This window comes from Salvelinus namaycush, unplaced genomic scaffold, assembly GCF_016432855.1.
Source record: "Salvelinus namaycush isolate Seneca unplaced genomic scaffold, SaNama_1.0 Scaffold1149, whole genome shotgun sequence".
Lineage (NCBI taxonomy): Eukaryota > Metazoa > Chordata > Actinopteri > Salmoniformes > Salmonidae > Salvelinus > Salvelinus namaycush.
The window spans coordinates 36,488-54,826 of NW_024057841.1; the positions used below are offsets into that span (position 1 = coordinate 36,488).

The following is an 18,339-nucleotide window of genomic DNA, read 5'->3' on the forward strand; positions in this document are numbered from 1 at the left end:
CAATTAAACCTTTATAATAGTCTATATGTCTTTTAAAGAGGCGCATGCTGGTGGTCCTGATGGTGATAGGTGATACTCAGTGTACAGGACTGTGAATCAGATGTACTACTCATTAGATTCTAACAAGGATCCCATATTCCATGTCTCTATTCTAACACTGACATTCGGTCTCTCTCCATAGATCTCATTCAGATAACTCAGCCAATGCGCTCTGTGCATCCGTCCGTTTGTCTCTCTGATAGCGCCAGGCCAGTCTGGTCCTGTTTCAGTCCATCTGTCCATTGACTGAGAGAGGGGCACTGGCACCCTCTACTACAACAGAGCCAAAGCAATGGCACCCTATTCCCTAGTGCACTACGTTTGATTAGAACACTATGGGCCCAGTGTCGGTACTGCTGCTCATTCCGTTCACCAGCTCCGGAGGTGTTACTGAACTGTCTCATTACGCACACCTGATTCCCATTCCCCTGAATAGTAATTGTATATATGTACCCTCTGTTCACCATTGTCTTGGTCGGTAATTGTTCCCATGTCCGTTGGTCTGTGAGTACCTGTGCGTCTGTGAGTACCTGTGCGTCTGTGAGTACCTGTGCGTTGTTATTTCGGCTTTCGTGCTGTGCTTATTGTGATCTTGTTATTACGGGTCTCATCCAGTGTATTTATTAGAGGTTTTACCTCGCTCTTTTGTTTGGGTTACAGCCCTGTGTTTTTGTATACGAGTTTGTTTTGGGCTTTGTCCCCATGCCTTTTCATGGCATGTTGTATATTTTGGGTGGAATATTAAAACCCCCTATTACGAATTATTGCGCCTGTCTCCAATCATTTATACAATGTGACACCCAGGTCGAAAGTAGCGCAATATTGGGATACAGCCAAGGATTCTCCTCCTCAACGATCAACAACAACGGAGAATCCACAAATCTAAACCTTTAAACCTCCAGCCTATCAATTGAATAAATTAGGAGACCCCCTCTTGACCCTACGACCTCTTCATATCCTCAGAGAATCTCAGGCATTCGCTGAGATGGTCACCGCTGCCAAAAAAGTGTTTTGGACCGACGCTCCAACATTTGTTGAGCAACTCCTCAGCTTTTATTTTGGACTAAAAGTCAGTGTTTTTTTTCTGTGGGCACATTGCCATTGGTTGTTGGGAAGGGGGGGCCTCATATTTAGGAAGAGATCCTTCGTGGATACGCTTACATAACCTTTGCAGACACACACAAACACACACATGCATACACACATAGAGTACCATCAGAAAGTATTCACACTCCTTGGCTTTTCCATATTTTGTTGTGTTACAGACTGAATTTAAAATTGATTAAATTGAGATTTGATGCCACTGGCCTACACACAATACCCCATAATGTCAAAGTAGAATTATGTTTTTAGAAGATTTTACAAATGAATTAAAAATGAAAAGCTGAAATGTCTTGAGTTAATAAGTATTCAACCCCTTTGTCCTGGCAAGCCTAAATAAGTTTCATGGACTCACTCTGTGTGCAATAACAGTGTTTAACATGATTTTTGAATGACTACCTCATCTCTGTACCCCACACATACAATTATCTGTAAGGTCCCTCAGTCGAGCAGTGAATTTCAAACAAAGATGCAACCAATGCCTCGCAAAGAAGGGTGCCTATTGGTAGATGGGTAAATAAAATAAAAAGCAGACATTGACTATCCCTTTAAGCATGGTGAAGTTATTCATTACACTTTGAATGGTGTATCAATACACCGAGTCACTACAAAGATAGAGACGTCCTTCTTAACTAAGTTGACGGAGAGGAAGGAAACAGCTCAGATTTTACCATGACGGCAATGGTGACTTTAAAACAGTTACAGAGTTGAATGGCTGTGATAGGAGAAAACTGAGGATAGATTAACAACATTGTAATTACTCCACAATACTAACCTAATTGACAAAGTGAAAAGAAGGACCAAAATGACAGATTGCAAAGAAGGAAGCCTGTACAGAATAAAAATATTACAAAACATGCATCCTGTTTGCAATAGGACACTAAAGTAAAACTGCAAAAATGTGGCAAAGATGTTTGGGGTAAATCCAACACAGTACCTCACTTCATATTTCATATCATATTTTCAAGCATGGTGGTGGCTGCATTAACCTAAACACAAGGCCAAATATACTCTGGAGTAGCTTACAAAAATGACATTGAATGTTCCTGAGTGGCCTAGTTACAGTTTTGACTTAAATTGGCTTGAAAATCTATGTAAAGACTTGAAAATGGCTGTCTAGCAGTGATCAATAACCTACTTGACAGAGCTTGAATAATTTTTTAAAGAATAATGTGCAAACATTTTACAATCCAGGTGTGCAAAGCTTTTAGAGACTTACCCAGAAAGGCTCACAGCTGTAATCGCTGCCAAAGGTGATTCTAACATGTATTGACTCAGGGGTAATTTTCAATATATTTGCAAACATTTCTAAAAACATGTTTTCATTTTGTCATTATGGGGTATTGTATGTCGATGTGTGAGATAATTTTGGGGGGGGTTATTCAGGCTGTAACACAACAAAATGTGGAATAAGTCAAGGCGTATGAATACTTTCTGAATGCACTGTGTACATACAGACACAGCTGGAGAAGTGTGTGTGTGTATATATGCAGCATGTTGTCTGACAATGTAAACACGTGTATTGTATTGCTTCCTAAGGCATGGTCTGTATCATGTTGCTCCAGGTTGTTAGTGTTTGTGTGTGAATGGGTCGTACTAGGACATATATGTGACTATATACTTAAAGGAAAAAAACTCAAATATCTCGAAAACTTCACCAAAACCTTTTGGGACTGTATTAACAGTGCAGTAAAAAAAATGATCTTCCAAATGTAGTTTATGAGTGGATTTTTCCTGGTAGTCAAAACAGAGAAGCTAACATCAAAACCTGACCTGGGTTCAGATTAGCTATGAAAGACGAATGTATTAGTCAAGAAGGAAATATTTAGTTTAGGTTGGCTCAAATGAATGCAAAGCAGGTCATTTACAAGACAACGTTATTGATGTTTGCCAGAACCTGTCTTTTCAGATGGAGCCAGGGAGGTATCAGAAGTACAGTGGAAAAGTTTAGCATTTCCGTCACTGTATGTCTGGCTCAGGACTCGTCTACAGACTCGTCTAATCCTGCAGCAACAACAAATGTGAATTATTATGTGGATTTTAATGAATGGACATTTTTGTAGGGGTTGATAAATTTTTCGTAAGGGAAAATCAAGTCTGACATTTCAAAGGGGAAATGACAAACTTTAGAAGCCTTTTTAAAAACTAAAATACACTACACGATTGCATTTCCTGCTGTGCATTAATCCTCAGCAACAAAAGAGTGATCAAATTAAGATCCTACATCTGTACATCAGTGAACTGAAGCTCATTCTCTCCCAGTGATTCTCACTCTACAGATCGTAGCTCTGTCTCCGATCTTTTGTCTTTCTAAGCAACTAACTCGCTGACTTTCTCTGGGACTGGAGTACATCAGTTGAAGTTGAAGCCTGGCGATTCTCTCTCTATGGTTCGAGGCCCTGTCTGTCTCTGGAACCATTCCTCTTTCACCCTGAGATACTGAACACTGTAGCTGTTGTCTGTCTGTTTGACCTGGCTGATACATGACTCAGAGTGAGAGTGTGAGGAGAGAAGAGCTGGAGAGTCTCTGATAATTAATGGAGTGTTAGGGGTTCTCATGCATTCCTCTGGTTTCATACCAAATGCTTTTCCCGATCGTATTTACAGTGTATTACTAGTACTACACACAGGAAACCTAACACGGGGTTAGAGGATAGGAGAGGAGGATGAGGAGGGGGAAGAGTGAAACAAAGGATTGCAACATTCATCCTCTTCCCTGGAATTCCCTGTCCTCTTCAGCATATCCAAGACTCCTTTCCTTTTTCTCCTTTTTGAAGTTTTTATTTCGACCGTCGGATTTATGTTCACCTCGAGGCTTCTTCCTCCTGGGATCTGGACCGGCCCATCGGACGAGAGCAAATATTTACCGTGTGAGCTTAGAGGAAATAAATGGCCCCCCATGGAGAGAGACGGAGTCCTGGGTTCACTCCAGCTGGCACGCGTCACACACACACACAAACACAAACACACACACCATCATGGACATCAAAGGGTCTATAGTTATTTAGGGAACACGGACAAGCTAATCACAGACCTATGACTCTTAACTTCTACCTCTTACATCTCTCTCTCTCTCCCTCTCTCTTTCCCATTGTCCATTTGCCCTATTTCACATTTTCTCTCTACCCTCCCTATCTTTTTCCACTTCCATATACAGTGCCGTCAGAAAGTATTCAGACCCCTTGAATTTTTCCACACGTTATTTCGTTAGTCTCATTCTAAAATTGATTTAAAGTTTTTTAGCAAACTACATACAATATCCCATAATGACAAAGCGAAAACAGTTTTTTAGAAATATTTGCACATTTATTTTTAAAAAAACAGAATACATTATTTACATGAACATTCAACTTGATTAGAGTCCACCTGTGTTAAATTCAATTGATTGGACATGACTTGGAAAGGCACACACCTGTCTATATAAGGTCCCACAGTTGGCAGAGCATGTCAACACAAAAAAAGGCTGTGAGGTCGAAGGAATTGTGTCGAGGTACAGATCTGGGGAAGGGTAGCCAAACATTTCTGCAGCATTGAAGGTCCCCAAGAACACAGTGGACCCCATCATTCTTAAATGGATGAAGTTTGGAACCACCCAGACTCTTCCTAGAGCTGGCCGCCCGGCCAAACTGAGCAATCGGGGGAGAAGAGCCTTGGTCAGGGAGTTGACCAAGAGCCCGATGGTCACTCTGACAGAGCTCTAGAGTTCCTCTGTGGAGACGGGAGAACCTTCCAGAAGGACAACCATCTCTTTTTTCAGCGGCAGGGACTGGGAGACTAGTCAGGATCGAGGGAAAGATGAACGGAGCAAAGTACAGAGATATCCTTGAGGAAAACCTGCTCCAGAGCACTCAGGACCTGACTGGGGCGGAAGCTCACCTTCCAACAGGACAACGACCCTAAGCACACAGCCAAGACAACACAGGTGTTGCTTCGAGACAAGTCTCTGAATGTCCTTGAGTGTCCCAGCCAGAGCCCCGACTTGAGCCCGATCTAATATCTCTGGAGAGTCCTGAAAATAGCTGTGCAGCGATGCTCCCCATCCAACCTGATTGAACAAGCTTGAGAGGATCTGCAGAGAAGAATGGGAGAAACTTCCCAAATACAGGTGTGTCAAGCTTGTAGTGTCCTAGCCAAGAAGTCTCGATGCTGTAATCGCTGCCAAAGGTGCTTCAACAAAGTACTGAGTAAAGGGTTTGAATACTTTCCTGATATTTACGTTTTTTTATTTTCAATACATTTGCAAAAATGTCTAAAAACCTGTTTTTGCTTTGTAATTATGGGGTATTGTGTGTAGATTGATGAGGGGAAAAAACTTTTAATAAATGTTATAATAAGTCTGTAACGTAACAGAATGTGGACAAAATCAAGGGGTCTGAATACTTTCCGAAGGCACTGTATCTCCCTCTCTCTCTCTCTCTCCTCCCCCCTCCATCCTCCCTGTCCTCCCAGGCTATGATAGTCCTGCCAGGGTGAGAGGAAGAGAGGAAGAGAAGGAGATGTTATCCTCTCACTGCATCTATCACATTCTCTCCATTCTCTGGCTTCAGGCTAGACCTGACAACTGTTATTGGTATGGACTAGGAGTACACTCAGTGTCATGTTTTCCCTTTCAGTCATGTGACTTAGTAGCCTGGCCCCAGATATGTTTGTGCTGTCTTGCCAATTGCTATGGTCATGGTCATGATAGCACAAACAGATCTGGGATCAGGCTAGATTAGTAATTGACGGGTGGCCAAGGAGGATGGGGACTCTATTGACGCAAAGTAACATGTTGTTTAAAGAGGCTTCTTCTATTTTCTGTCTATCTCATCACATTCCAGACATGTTTTATTTTCCTTAGGAGAATAGACAGGACACAGTTAGCTCTACTGTACACACAGCACATACCCAAGATCCTTCCTCAATACTTTAATCAATTCTAGCTAATTCAATCAAACCAATTTGTCAGAGTGAAAAAGTCGCTCTGTGATTCCACATGATTGTCCCTCCTAGAGAAGCGCATACATGCACATGCACACACACACACACGCACACGCACACGCACACGCACACGCACACGCACACGCACACACATGCACACACACACACACACACACACCGTCTTGTACAGCTAACCTTGTGGGGACGCACCACACAGTCCCATTCAAAATCCTATTTTCCCTAATCCCTAAACCTAACCCGAAGGCACTGTGTGTCACACAGCGTCTTCCTTCCCTAACCCGTATTCTAACCCTAACTTTAACCCTAACCCTAACTTTAACCCTAACTCTAAATTTAACCCTAACCTTAACCCAAATACCTAACCTTAACCCAAAAACCTAACCTAACCTTAACCCTAATCCTAAACCTAACCTTTTTATTTATTTTTTAATTTCACCTTTATTTAACCAGGTAACCCTAGCTCCTAACCCTAATCCTAAACCTAACCCTAGCTCCTAACCCTAATCCTAAACCTAACCCTATCTCCTAACCCTAATCCTAAACCTAACCCTAGCTCCTAATCCTAAACCTAACCCTAGCTCCTAACCCTAACCTAAAAACTAACCCTAGCTCCTAACCCTAAAACTAACCCTAGTTCCTAACCCTAACCTTAAAACTAACCCTAGCTCCTAATCCTAAACCTAACCCTAGCTCCTAACCCTAACCTTAAAACTAACCCCAGCTCCTAACCCTAAACCTAACCCTAGCTCCTAACCCTAATCCTAAACCTAACCCTAGCTCCTAATCCTAAACCTAACCCTAGCTCCTAACCCTAACCTTAAAACTAACCCTAGCTCCTAATCCTAAACCTAACCCTAGCTCCTAACCCTAACCTTAAAATTAACCCTAGCTCCTAACCTGAAAACTAACCCTGGCTCCTAATCCTAAAACTAACCCTAGCTCCTAATCCTAAACCTAAACCTAACCCTAGCTCCTAACCCTAACCTTAAAACTAACCCTAGCTCCTAACACTAAAACTAACCCTAGCTCCTAACCCTAAAACTAACCCTAGCTCCTAACCCTAACCTTTAACGTAATTTTAACCCTAACACTAATTCTAATTCTAACCTTAACCCTAAACCCCACCTGGTCCCCACAAGAATAGTAAAACAAGTCCAAACACACACACGCTCAAGGTCAGCTCCTCCCTGTCCAAACTAAAATATTCCTCAGTCCAGTACTTCAAGCTACCGAAGAACCTGACATTCACCCCCATCCACAGTAGTAGGCCTCTAAACACTTACTTCCCATCTCTAGTAGTTCACAGTCTAAAGTTTAGACAACACTAACCCTGCTAACAGCAGCACAGACGTTACCCATAACTACCACAACACCTTTCACTAGGCCAAGCCTGGTGGGGTTTCAGAAGCACAAGGTCAATAGGAAATCCTGAGGAAGAGATCTTCCTAACGATGGACGGTATATGGGGCAGAAATGCATGATATAGGTGACTGCTGTTTTTATCTTTCCAAAAAATACAAATACAAATGTTTGTATAACACCTTTATATATAGAACATATAAGTTCTGCCTTGGACATTTTGAGGGTGGTGAGATTAGCCTGCCAATTGGCTAGACAGGCAGAAGAAGAGAGCGACACACAGGAAGCAGTAACCTGCGGTTTAGCCTAGCGTCACACCACAGGAGGTTTGTAGGCAGCTTAATTGGGGAGGACGGGCTCAAGGTGATGACTGGAGCGGAATAAGTGGAATGGTATCAAATACATCAAACACATGGTTTCCAAGTGTTTGACGCCATTTCACTTGCTCCGTTCCAGACATTATGAGCCGTCCTCCCCTCAGCAGCCTCCTGTGTGTCACACAGCGTCTTCCTTCCTCAGATTCTGTCTGTCTGCTTAAACACACACACTGTCTGCTCTCTGGCTCTCTGCAATGAATTAAACAGCCATTAATAAGCAGACTGTCTCTTGTCTCCACAACATCTGATTGTGATTTGGGAGTCGTTCCCGTTGATGACCCTGATGCCCTCAGCACATTTCAGGGCCAGTATTTAAAACATGTCGGCAGCAACAGCACAACGGGGGGAGAGAGAGAGAGCCAGAGTGTGTGAGAGAGAGAGACAGAGAGAGAGACTGAGAGAGAGAGAGAGAGAGAGAGAGAGAGAGAGAGAGAGAGAGAGAGAGAGAGAGAGAGAGAGAGAGAGAGAAGGAGAGCTAGGCCATCTGAGACCTAATGCACACAAACACACATCACTGTCTGTCACAGACCCCCGCCAGGCCTCTCTACACACGGATAGGTCTAGGATCGATCGACACACACACACACACACACACACACACACACACACACACACACACACACACACACACACACACACACACACACACACACACACACACACACACACACACACACACACACACACGGCTCCAAGGTCAGCTCCTACACCTTGGGGAAATCCTGTATTTGTTGATCAGGATCTCAGCACTGACTGGCTACACAGCCTCCTTAGTGAATCAATGACACTTGGTTATTTGTCCTTTCACTGTGAGCTTACAGGGCACTGTATAGAATACATTTGATTGAATTTGATTGACAGGCATCATGGGGCTAAGTGGTCTGTTTTCAGAGGTGAAATAGTCAGATAGCCCAGGCTGAAACCCTCTGAAATCACACCGTTATCTTCACCATCCATCACCACATTCAGTCACTCTCCAAAGACCACAGCGATGTCCTTATTGACAACAGTTCTTGAAACCACTGTGCACAGAACTGGTGCACACACCAAGATGAAACCATTAGACGCATTGTAGAGGGTCCACACTCCAAAAAGTTATTTTTTAAGTAATTTTATGCTTACATTTTTATTCACGAGGCAACAAGAATAGAGTCGACATGGCTGTCCTTACCATAGATATAAAACTGCTCTATGTCTATGGTCCATACTGGGCACATTCCCCTACATCTGTGACCTACCTGTGCACTCTTGCTGCAGCCCCTTGCCGTAGTGGCCCTTCTCACAGATACAGTCGTACTGGCCCGTGTGGGTGCCACACTTGCAGCTGGCCATGATGTCACAGCAGTCTGAACCTGCCTCGCACAGAGACGAGCAGCGGGATAGGTCCTCCTGGATGTAACTTCCTGTCGGCAGGTCTGAGGGGAGACAAGGGTCGACGCAGAGGTCAAAGGTCACCCGAGGATATTTGTAAATATTTTCATCATTTCATAAACTTCTTGCTTGTCCATAGAAAAGGAGAGAGGAGAGATGGAAAGAAGGGAGAGGTGGAGAAGAGAGGGAATGAGTGGAGGGTTGGATCAACTCACTAAAAGAGGAGCGAGGGGTGATGAGAAAGGAGAGGGAAAGCGAGAGGGGAGAGAGAGGAGATAGAGAGGAGATAGAGAGATTTTGTGATATAAGCAAACCAATTAATCAAACCAAAGGCCACTGGAAGAGGTTTAATATACTGGTGGGAAAAAACATTCCTGAGTCATTTTACTGATAACTGTAGTTTACTCCAATCCTGATAACAGAGTAGATTACCGTAAATTGGCCTACTACTGTATAAACACATCTGTGTTGATGAATCCGGTGTAAATGTCATGTACTCTAAGCTAGGGCTAGACATGCTTATCTGCCTCATACATAAATAATGACAAAGGGAGCAGGTTTGGCTGAGCCATTGTTTGTTCTTTCTGAGAAGCAGGAACCAATCAAAGAGCATTGTGGGCCAGATGTTTTTCACACATGGCTGAGGATGGTGTTTGGTCCAGAGGTTGGCAGAGGTAGAGAAAGCAGACCTGGGTTCAAATAGCATTTGAACACTTTCAAAAATGTTAACTACACTCGATTGAGCTTGCCTGGTGCAATGGACTCAATGGCTGGAGTGGGAGCTATGGCTGAAACGGGGGCTATGGGGCTGAGGGGCTGATGCTTGAGTTGGGGTTGGCAGGCTTGATAACATGCACTGGCTGCCATGGCTCACACTGGATCCGTCCCAAATTACACCCTAGTCCTATATAGTCCTATGGGCACTGGTCAAAAGTAGTGCACTATAATGGGAATAGGGTGCCATTTGGGATGAATGTCTGACAACCTTATCACTCTCTCTGTCTAACAGGACAGATTTACCACCGTCTAGGTTCTAACATAGGTTGTGTCCCAATGGTACACTATTCCCTTTATTGTGCACTACTTTTGAACAGGGCCCATAGGACTATATACGGAATAGGGTGCCATTTGGGACGCTGCATAGATGGCTTCGGTGCTGCATGTTGTTGTTTTATGGACCGATGCAACTGACGTCTGAAAAATGATGACTCCAGCACCGAAGTATTTTACGTCCTTTTTTACTCTGATGTTATGTGTTGGCTAGATGTACAGAGCAAACTGTCTGCAAGACGTGGATGGAATTTCTATATATATACAGTGCATTCGGAAAGTATTCAGACCCCTTGACTTTTTCCACATTTTGTTAAGTTACAGCCTTATTCTAAAATGGATTCAATAAAAACTAAACCCCATAATGACAAAGCAAAAACATGTTTTTAGGGATTTTTGCAAATGTATTAAAAGTAAAAAACAGAAATACCTTATTTACATAAGTATTCAGACCCTTTGCTATGAGACTCGAAATGTATTTATTAATTTATTTTATTTCACATTTATTTAACCAGGTAGGCCAGTTGAGAACAAGTTCTCATTTACAACTGCGACCTGGCCAAGATAAAGAGAGTTACACATGGAATAAACAAACATACAGTCAATAACACAATAGAGAAAAATGTGTGCAAATGAGGTAAGATAAGGGAGGTAAGGCAATAAATAGGCCATAGTGGTGAAATAATTACAATTTAGCAATTAAACACTGGAGTGATAGATGTGCAGATGATGAATGTGCAAGTAAAGATACTGGCGTGCAAAGGACAAAAAAAAAATAACAGTATGGAGATGAGGTATTTACAGATGGGCTATGTACAGGTGCAGTGATCTGTGAGCTGCTCTGACAGCTGGTGCTTAAAGTTAGTGAGGGAGATATGAGTCTCCAGCTTCAGTGATTTTTGCAATTTGTTCCATTCATTGGCAGCAGAGAACTGGAAGGAAAGGCGGCCAAAGGAGGAATTGGCTTTGGGGGTGACCAGTGAAAAATACCTGCTGGAGCGCGTGCTACGGGTGGGTGCTGCTATGGTGATGTCACGTTCCTGACCTGTTTTCCGTTGTTTTTGTATTTTGTTTAGTATGGTCAGGGCGTGAGTTGGGGTGGGCATTCTATGTTATGTGTTTCTATGTTGGGTTCATGTTAACTAGCCTGATATGGTTCTCAATCAGGGACAGGTGTTTTACGTTTCCTCTGATTGAGAACCATATTTAGGTAGGCTGTTCACACTGTTTGTTTGTGGGTGATTGTTGCTGTGTCTGTGTTTGTTACACCACACGGTACTGTCTCGTCTCGTTCATTTCGTTCTTTCCTGTTCGTGCGTTCTTCGTTTTATGTAGTTCTCATGTTCAGGTCTGTTTAACGTCGTTTGTTGTTTTGTAATTATCAAGTGTATTTTCGTGTCAGTGTTCGTCTTGTCAATTAAATTCATCATGTATTCATCACCCGCTGCGCCTTGGTCCACTCTCTCACCAAAAGACGACCGTTACAGAATCACCCACCAAACCCGGACCAAGCAGCGGGGCAACGGGCAGCAGCGACAGCAGCAGCGGTACCAGGAGGAATGGTCATGGGAGGAAATCATGAACGGAAAAGGACCCTGGGCTAAGGTTGGAAAGGATCACCTCCCATGGGAACAGCTGGAGGCAGCTAGGAGAGCAGAGGCAACCGGAGAGAGGAACTGGCGTTATGAAGGTACGCGGCTAGCACGGAAACCCGAGAAGAAATCCCCAAAATTTCTTGGGGGGGGGGGGCTAAAGGGTAGTGTGGCAAAGGCAGGTAGGAAACCTGCGCCCACTTCCCATGCTTACCGTGGAGAGCGGGAGTACGGGCAGACACCGTGTTATGCGGAAGAGCGCACGGTGTCTCCTGTACGTGTGCATAGCCCGGTGCGGGTTATTCCACCTCCCCGCACTGGGCGGGCTAGATTGAGCATTGAGCCAAGTGCCATGAAGCCGGCTCAACATATCTGGCCTCCAGTACGTCTCCTCGGGCCGGTGTACATGGCACCAGCCTTACGTATGGTGTCCCCGGTTTGCCTACACAGCCCAGTGCGGGTTATTCCACCTCCCCGCATTGGTCGGGCTACGGGGAGCATTCAACCAGGTAAGGTTGGGCAGGCTCAGTGCTCAAGGGAGCCAGTACGCCTGCACGGTCCGGTATATCCGACGCCACCTTCCCGCCCCAGCCCAGTACCACCAGTGCCTACACCACGCACCAGGCTTCCAGTGCGTCTCCAGAGCCCTGTTCCTCCTCCATGCACTCTCCCTGTGGTGCGTGTCTCCAGCCCAGTACCTCCAGTTCCGGCACCACGCACCAAGCCTCCTGTGCGTCTCCAGAACCCTGTACGCACTGTTCCTTCTCCCCGCACTCGCCCTGAGGTGCGTGCCCTCAGCCCGGTACCACCAGTTCCGGTACCACGCACCAGGCCTATAGTGCGCCTCGAGAATTCAGTGTGCCCTGTTCCTGCTCCCCGCACTAGCCTTGAGGTGCGTGTCTCCAGTCCGGTACCACCAGTTCCGGCACCACGCACCAGGCCTACTGTGCGCCTCAGCAGGTCAGAGTCGGCCGTCTGCCCAACGCCGCCTGCACTGCTCGTCTGCCCAGCGCCGTCTGAGCTGCCTGCCTGCCCAGCGCCGTCTGAGCCATCCGTCTGCCCAGCGCCATCTGAGCCATCCGTCTGCCCAGCGCCATCTGAGCCATCCGTCTGCCCAGCGCCATCTGAGCCATCCGTCTGCCCAGCGCCATCTGAGCCATCCGTCTGCCCAGCGCCATCTGAGCCATCCGTCTAGCCAGCGCCATCTGAGCCATCCGTCTGCCCAGCGCCATCTGAGCCATCCGTCTGTCCCGAGCCATTAGAGCCGCCCGTCTGTCCCGAGCCGTCAGAGCCGTTCGTCAGTCAGGAGCCGCTAGAGCCGTCCGTCAGTCAGGAGCTGCCAGAGCCGCCAGCCAGTCAGGAGCTGCCAGAGCCGCCAGCCAGTCAGGAGCTGCCAGAGCCGCCAGCCAGTCAGGAGCTGCCAGAGCCGCCAGCCAGTCAGGAGCTGCCAGAGCCGCCAGCCAGTCATGAGCTGCCCTCCAGTCATGAGCTGCCAGCCAGTCATGAGCTGCCCTCCAGTCATGAGCTGCCTGCCAGTCATGAGCTGCCTTCCAGTCATGAGCTGCCCTCCAGTCATGAGCTGCCCTCCAGTCATGAGCTGCCCTCCAGTCATGAGCTGTCCTCCAGTCATGAGCTGCCCTCCAGTCATGAGCTGCCATATAGTCCGGAGCTGCATCTAGTCCGAAGCAACCATTCTGTCCTGAGCTACCCCTCTGTCCTGAGCTACCCCTCTGTCCTGAGCTACCCCTCTGTCCTGAGCTACCTCTCTGTCCTGAGCTACCTCTCTGTCCTGGGCTACCTCTCTGTCCTGAGCTACCTCTCTGTCCTGAGTTGTCTCCTCTATTTAGGAGGGGCCTTGGTGAAGGTTCCTGGACCAGGGTCGGGGGCGAGGGTCGCCACTCAAGGGACGCTAAGGAGGGGGACAAAGACAATGGTGGAGTGGTGTCCTCGTCCTGCGCCGGAGCCGCCACCGCGGACAGATGCCCACCCAGACCCTCCCCTTGAGTTTTAGGGGTGCGCCCGGAGTTCGCACCTTGAGGGGGGTTCTGTCACGTTCCTGACCTGTTTTCCGTTGTTTTTGTATTTTGTTTAGTATGGTCAGGGCGTGAGTTGGGGTGGGCATTCTATGTTATGTGTTTCTATGTTGGGTTCATGTTAACTAGCCTGATATGGTTCTCAATCAGGGACAGGTGTTTTACGTTTCCTCTGATTGAGAACCATATTTAGGTATGCTGTTCACACTGTTTGTTTGTGGGTGATTGTTGCTGTGTCTGTGTTTGATACACCACACGGTACTGTCTCGTCTCGTTCATTTCGTTCTTTTCTGTTCGTGCGTTCTTCGTTTTATGTAGTTCACATGTTCAGGTCTGTTTAACGTCGTTTGTTGTTTTGTAATTATCAAGTGTATTTTCGTGTCAGTGTTCGTCTTGTCAATTAAATTCATCATGTATTCATCACCCGCTGCGCCTTGGTCCACTCTCTCACCAAAAGACGACCGTTACAGGTGACCAGTGAGCTGAGATAAGGTGGGGTTTTACCTAGCAAAGACTTATAGATGACCTGGAGCCAGTGGGTTTGGCTACAAATATGAAGCGAGGGCCAGCCAACGAGAGCATACAGGTCGCAGTGGTGGGTAGTAAATGGGGCTTGGGTGACAAAACAGATGGCACTGTGATAGATTTGCTGAATAGAGTGTTGGAGGCTATTTTGTAAATGACATCGCCGAAGTCAAGGATCAGTAGGATAGTCAGTTTTACGAGGGTATGTTTGGCAGCATGAGTGAAGGAGGCTTTGTTGCGAAATAGGAAACCGATTCTAGATTTAATTTTGGAATGGAAATTGAGGTGCAGGTGCATCCTGTTTCCATTGATCATTCTTGAGATGTTTCTACAACTTGATTGGAGTCCACCTGTGGTAAATTCAATTGATTGGACATGATTTGGAAAGACACACACCTGTCTATATAAGGTCCCACAGTTGACAGTGTTGGTCTGTGCAAAAACCAAGCCGTGAGGTCGAAGGAATTGTCCATAGAGCTCCAAGACAGGAATGTGTCGAGGCACAGATCTGGGAAAGGTTACCAAAAAATGTTTGCAGCATTGAAGGTCTCCAAGAACACAGTGGCCTCCATCATTTTTAAATGGAAGAAGTTTGAAAACCCCAAGACTCTTCCTAGAGCTGACTGCCGGGCCAAAATGAGCAATTGGGGGAGAAGGGCCTTGGTCAGGGAGGTGACCAAGAACCCGATGGTCACTCTGACAGAGCTCCAGAGTTCTTCTGTGGAGATAGGTGAACCTTCCAGAAGGACAACCATCTCTGCAGCACTCCACCAATCAGGCATTTATGGTAGAGTGGCCAGACGGAAGCCACTCCTCAGTGGCACATGACAGACCGCTTGGAGTTTGCCATACGGCACCTAAAAGACTCTCAGACCATGAGAAACAAGATTCTCTGATGAAACCAAGATTGAGCTCTTTAGCCTGAATGCCAAGCATCACATCTGGAGGGAACCTGGCACCATCCCTACGGTGAAGCATGGTGGTTGCAGCATCATGCTGTGGGGATGTTTTTCAGTGGCAGGGACTGGGAGACTAGTCAGGATTGAGGGTAAGATGAACGGAGCAAAGTACAGAGAGATCCTTGATGAAAACCTGCTCCAGAGTGTTCAGGACCTCAGACTGGGGTGAAGGTTCACCTTCCATCAGGACAATGACCCTAAGCACACAGCCAATACAACGCAGGAGTGGCTTCGGGACAAGTCTCTGAATGTCCTTGAGTGGCCCAACCAGAGCCCGGACTTGAACCTGATCGAACATCTCTGGAGAGACCTGAAAATGGCTGTGCAGCGACGCTCTCCATCCAACCTGACAGAGCTTGAGAAGATTTGCAGAGAAGAATGAGAGAAACTCCCCAAATACAGGTGTGCCAAGCTTGTAGCGTCATACCCAAGAAGAATCAAGGCTGTAACCGCTGCCAAAGGTGCTTCAACAAAGTACTGAGTAAATGGTCTGAATACTTATGTAAATGTGATTTTTCCATTTTTTATTTGTAATAAATTTGCAAATATTTCTAAAAACCTGTTTTTCGCTTTGCCGTTCTGGGTTATTGTGTGTAGAATGATGAGGGGGGAAACGATTTAATCCATTTTAGAATAAATAATAAATAAATTGTATTTGTCACATATGCTGAATACAACAGGTAGACCTTACAGTGAAATGCTTACTTACAAGCCCTTAACCAACGATGGATGCAGTTTTAAGAAAATACCTAAAAAAATGATTAAGAAAAAAGTAAGAGATAAGAAAAACGAATAATTAAAGAGCAGCAGTGAATAACAATAGCGGGGTTACATACAGGGGGTACCGGTTCAGAGTCAATGTGTCAATGTGTGGGGGCACCGGTGTCGAGGTAATTGAGGTAATTATGTACATGCAGGTAGGGTTGTTAAAGTGGCTATGCATAGATAATAACAGAGTAGTAGCAGCGTGGGGGGGGTGAAAATAGTCTGGGTAGCCATTTGATTAGCTGTTCAGGAGTCTTATGGCTTGGGGGTAGAAGCTGTTTAGAAGGCTCTTGGACCTAGACTTGGCGCTCCGGTACCGCTTGCCGTGCGGTAGCAGAGAGAACAGTCTATGACTAGGGGAGAATTTGACGATTTTTAGGGCCTTCCTCTGACACCGCCTAGTATAGAGGTCCTGGATGGCAGGAAGCTTGACCCCGGTGATGTACTGGTTGTAACGTTACAAAATGTGGAAAAAGTCAAGGGGTCTGAATACTTTCCGAATGCACTTTATATATCTTAGTCACAATGGGCTACCTGTATGCAAAGTTGAGAAAAACATCTTCCACTCAACCTTTCCTTCCCACAAATCTCCCATTGACATAGTACTGTAAAACCTGATTCAAGCCTTCAAGGGTCAGTCTGGGTACCAGTCTCTTGTGCTATCATTAAACTCCTTGCCACTCCTTTATGAAAATATATTTGGCATGACACGAGAGTCAAATAAAATTGTATTCGTCATTGTGCTGAATACAACAAGTGTAGACTTGACAAGGAGTAGCAAAGAGTGAAAAGACTGGTACTCAAACTATTCAGTTGCTCATTCACCTCACCTTCATGCAGCGCACGGCGAGCCAGGGCCTCAAACTCGGCGAAGTTGTGTACCAGGTAGCAGTGCTGGTCCTTGGGATGCGAGGCCATGTCATTGAGCTCACGGATGTTCCCCTGCCAGATCCCCAAGGTGTAAATCTCCACCCCCTGCTCCCTCAGAGCGGCCGCCACCGGGCGAGGGTCGCCCCCGTTGGAGTAGCCGTCCGTTATCAGGAAGATCACCTTGGTGGCGTTGGCCCGCGAGTGACGCAGGATTTGCTGCGGGGGGGGGATTGGAATAATTAACACGTGTGAATGAATGGTGGAAGTTGTTGGATCATGATCAGGTGTTGTGAGAGTGAAAACTGTAACTCCATGAATATAGTAAACACATTCATGTGGTTTGAAAGATACCATTCCTCGGGACGCAGACCAACATACCAATATATTTCCAACATCTCTGACATGGATACATTTTAGAAATGGAATGATTCATGATATTAGTTAACTGCACATACCCCCCCCCCCCAACACACAGACACAACCCCACAATTCTGTGAGACTTACTCCCCGAAATCAAAATGGACATTGGCAAGTCAAGCAATAGAGAGAAGAGAAGAAAAAAGCAGCAATGACCCTCTCCTCTAGTCTGATAGGTCTGCTGTCAGCTAACCACTAGAACACTAGAACAACCCTACTAAAGCAGCTGCCTCACACCTGGGTTCAAGCGCTATTAGAAATCATTTCAAATACTTTATCTGTGTTTGATGGAGCTTGCTTGGCAAAATGGGACGAATATGATAGTCCCAAAAAGTGTAACCACTACCCATCTGGCTTCTTTAGGCAGGCTAAAGCGAACTTTCAAAGTATTTCAAAGATTTCTAAATAATATTTGAAACCCAGGACAGGACTCCCTCAGACACAGGCTCTGGTTCACAGCACTATGTTTAGCTGCAGTTGACAACCAATCCCTGTACAATTAGACAGGACATTAAAGACACAGAGAAACATATCTTTTTTTCCCCTGCACAAAAATCCTGGAGAGAAGAATAGAGAGAGCTCTGCTGCTGTGCTATACTGTCTTGTACCCGACATGCAAGACCAAGCCAGACCAGACCTGCTACAATACTCTATACTTGGTTTGTTTGTTTGTAATGAAATTAATTGGAATTGTATAGATGAGATGAAGAGGAGAGTGACAAGAGGAAGACAAAGACAGTGAAGATACTGTAGGGAAAGAGTGAAGAGAGATTGATGGAGCGATATTACACCCTGACTACATTTAGAAATCTATGTTATTCAATTATTGCGCCCAGACTGCTCGCGCGTGTCAACGAGTGTCTGCGTTGCCAAGGCCTAAAATAGAAGTCAGTTCTAGTTGTGACGCAGATCGCGCTGCAAGTCCTGCCTTTCCCATCTC

At 45.7% G+C, this 18,339-nt stretch overlaps 1 protein-coding gene across 1 annotated transcript in view; it reads right to left on the reverse strand.

The window, feature by feature from the left end:
- The window catches only part of LOC120035910 (sushi, von Willebrand factor type A, EGF and pentraxin domain-containing protein 1-like), a gene marked incomplete at its 3' end in the record, with an annotated part of 47,606 nt that extends 30,270 nt beyond the window's left edge, over positions 1-17,336 (reverse strand). Inside the window, exons 1-2 of the mRNA XM_038982377.1 lie at positions 16,943-17,336; positions 9,056-9,232 (exon numbers count right to left, since the gene is read on the reverse strand). Coding sequence (XP_038838305.1) covers positions 9,056-9,232; positions 16,943-17,336 — 571 coding nt within the window. The remainder of the gene's footprint in view (positions 1-9,055; positions 9,233-16,942) is intronic.
- Positions 17,337-18,339: the final 1,003 nt, after the last annotated feature.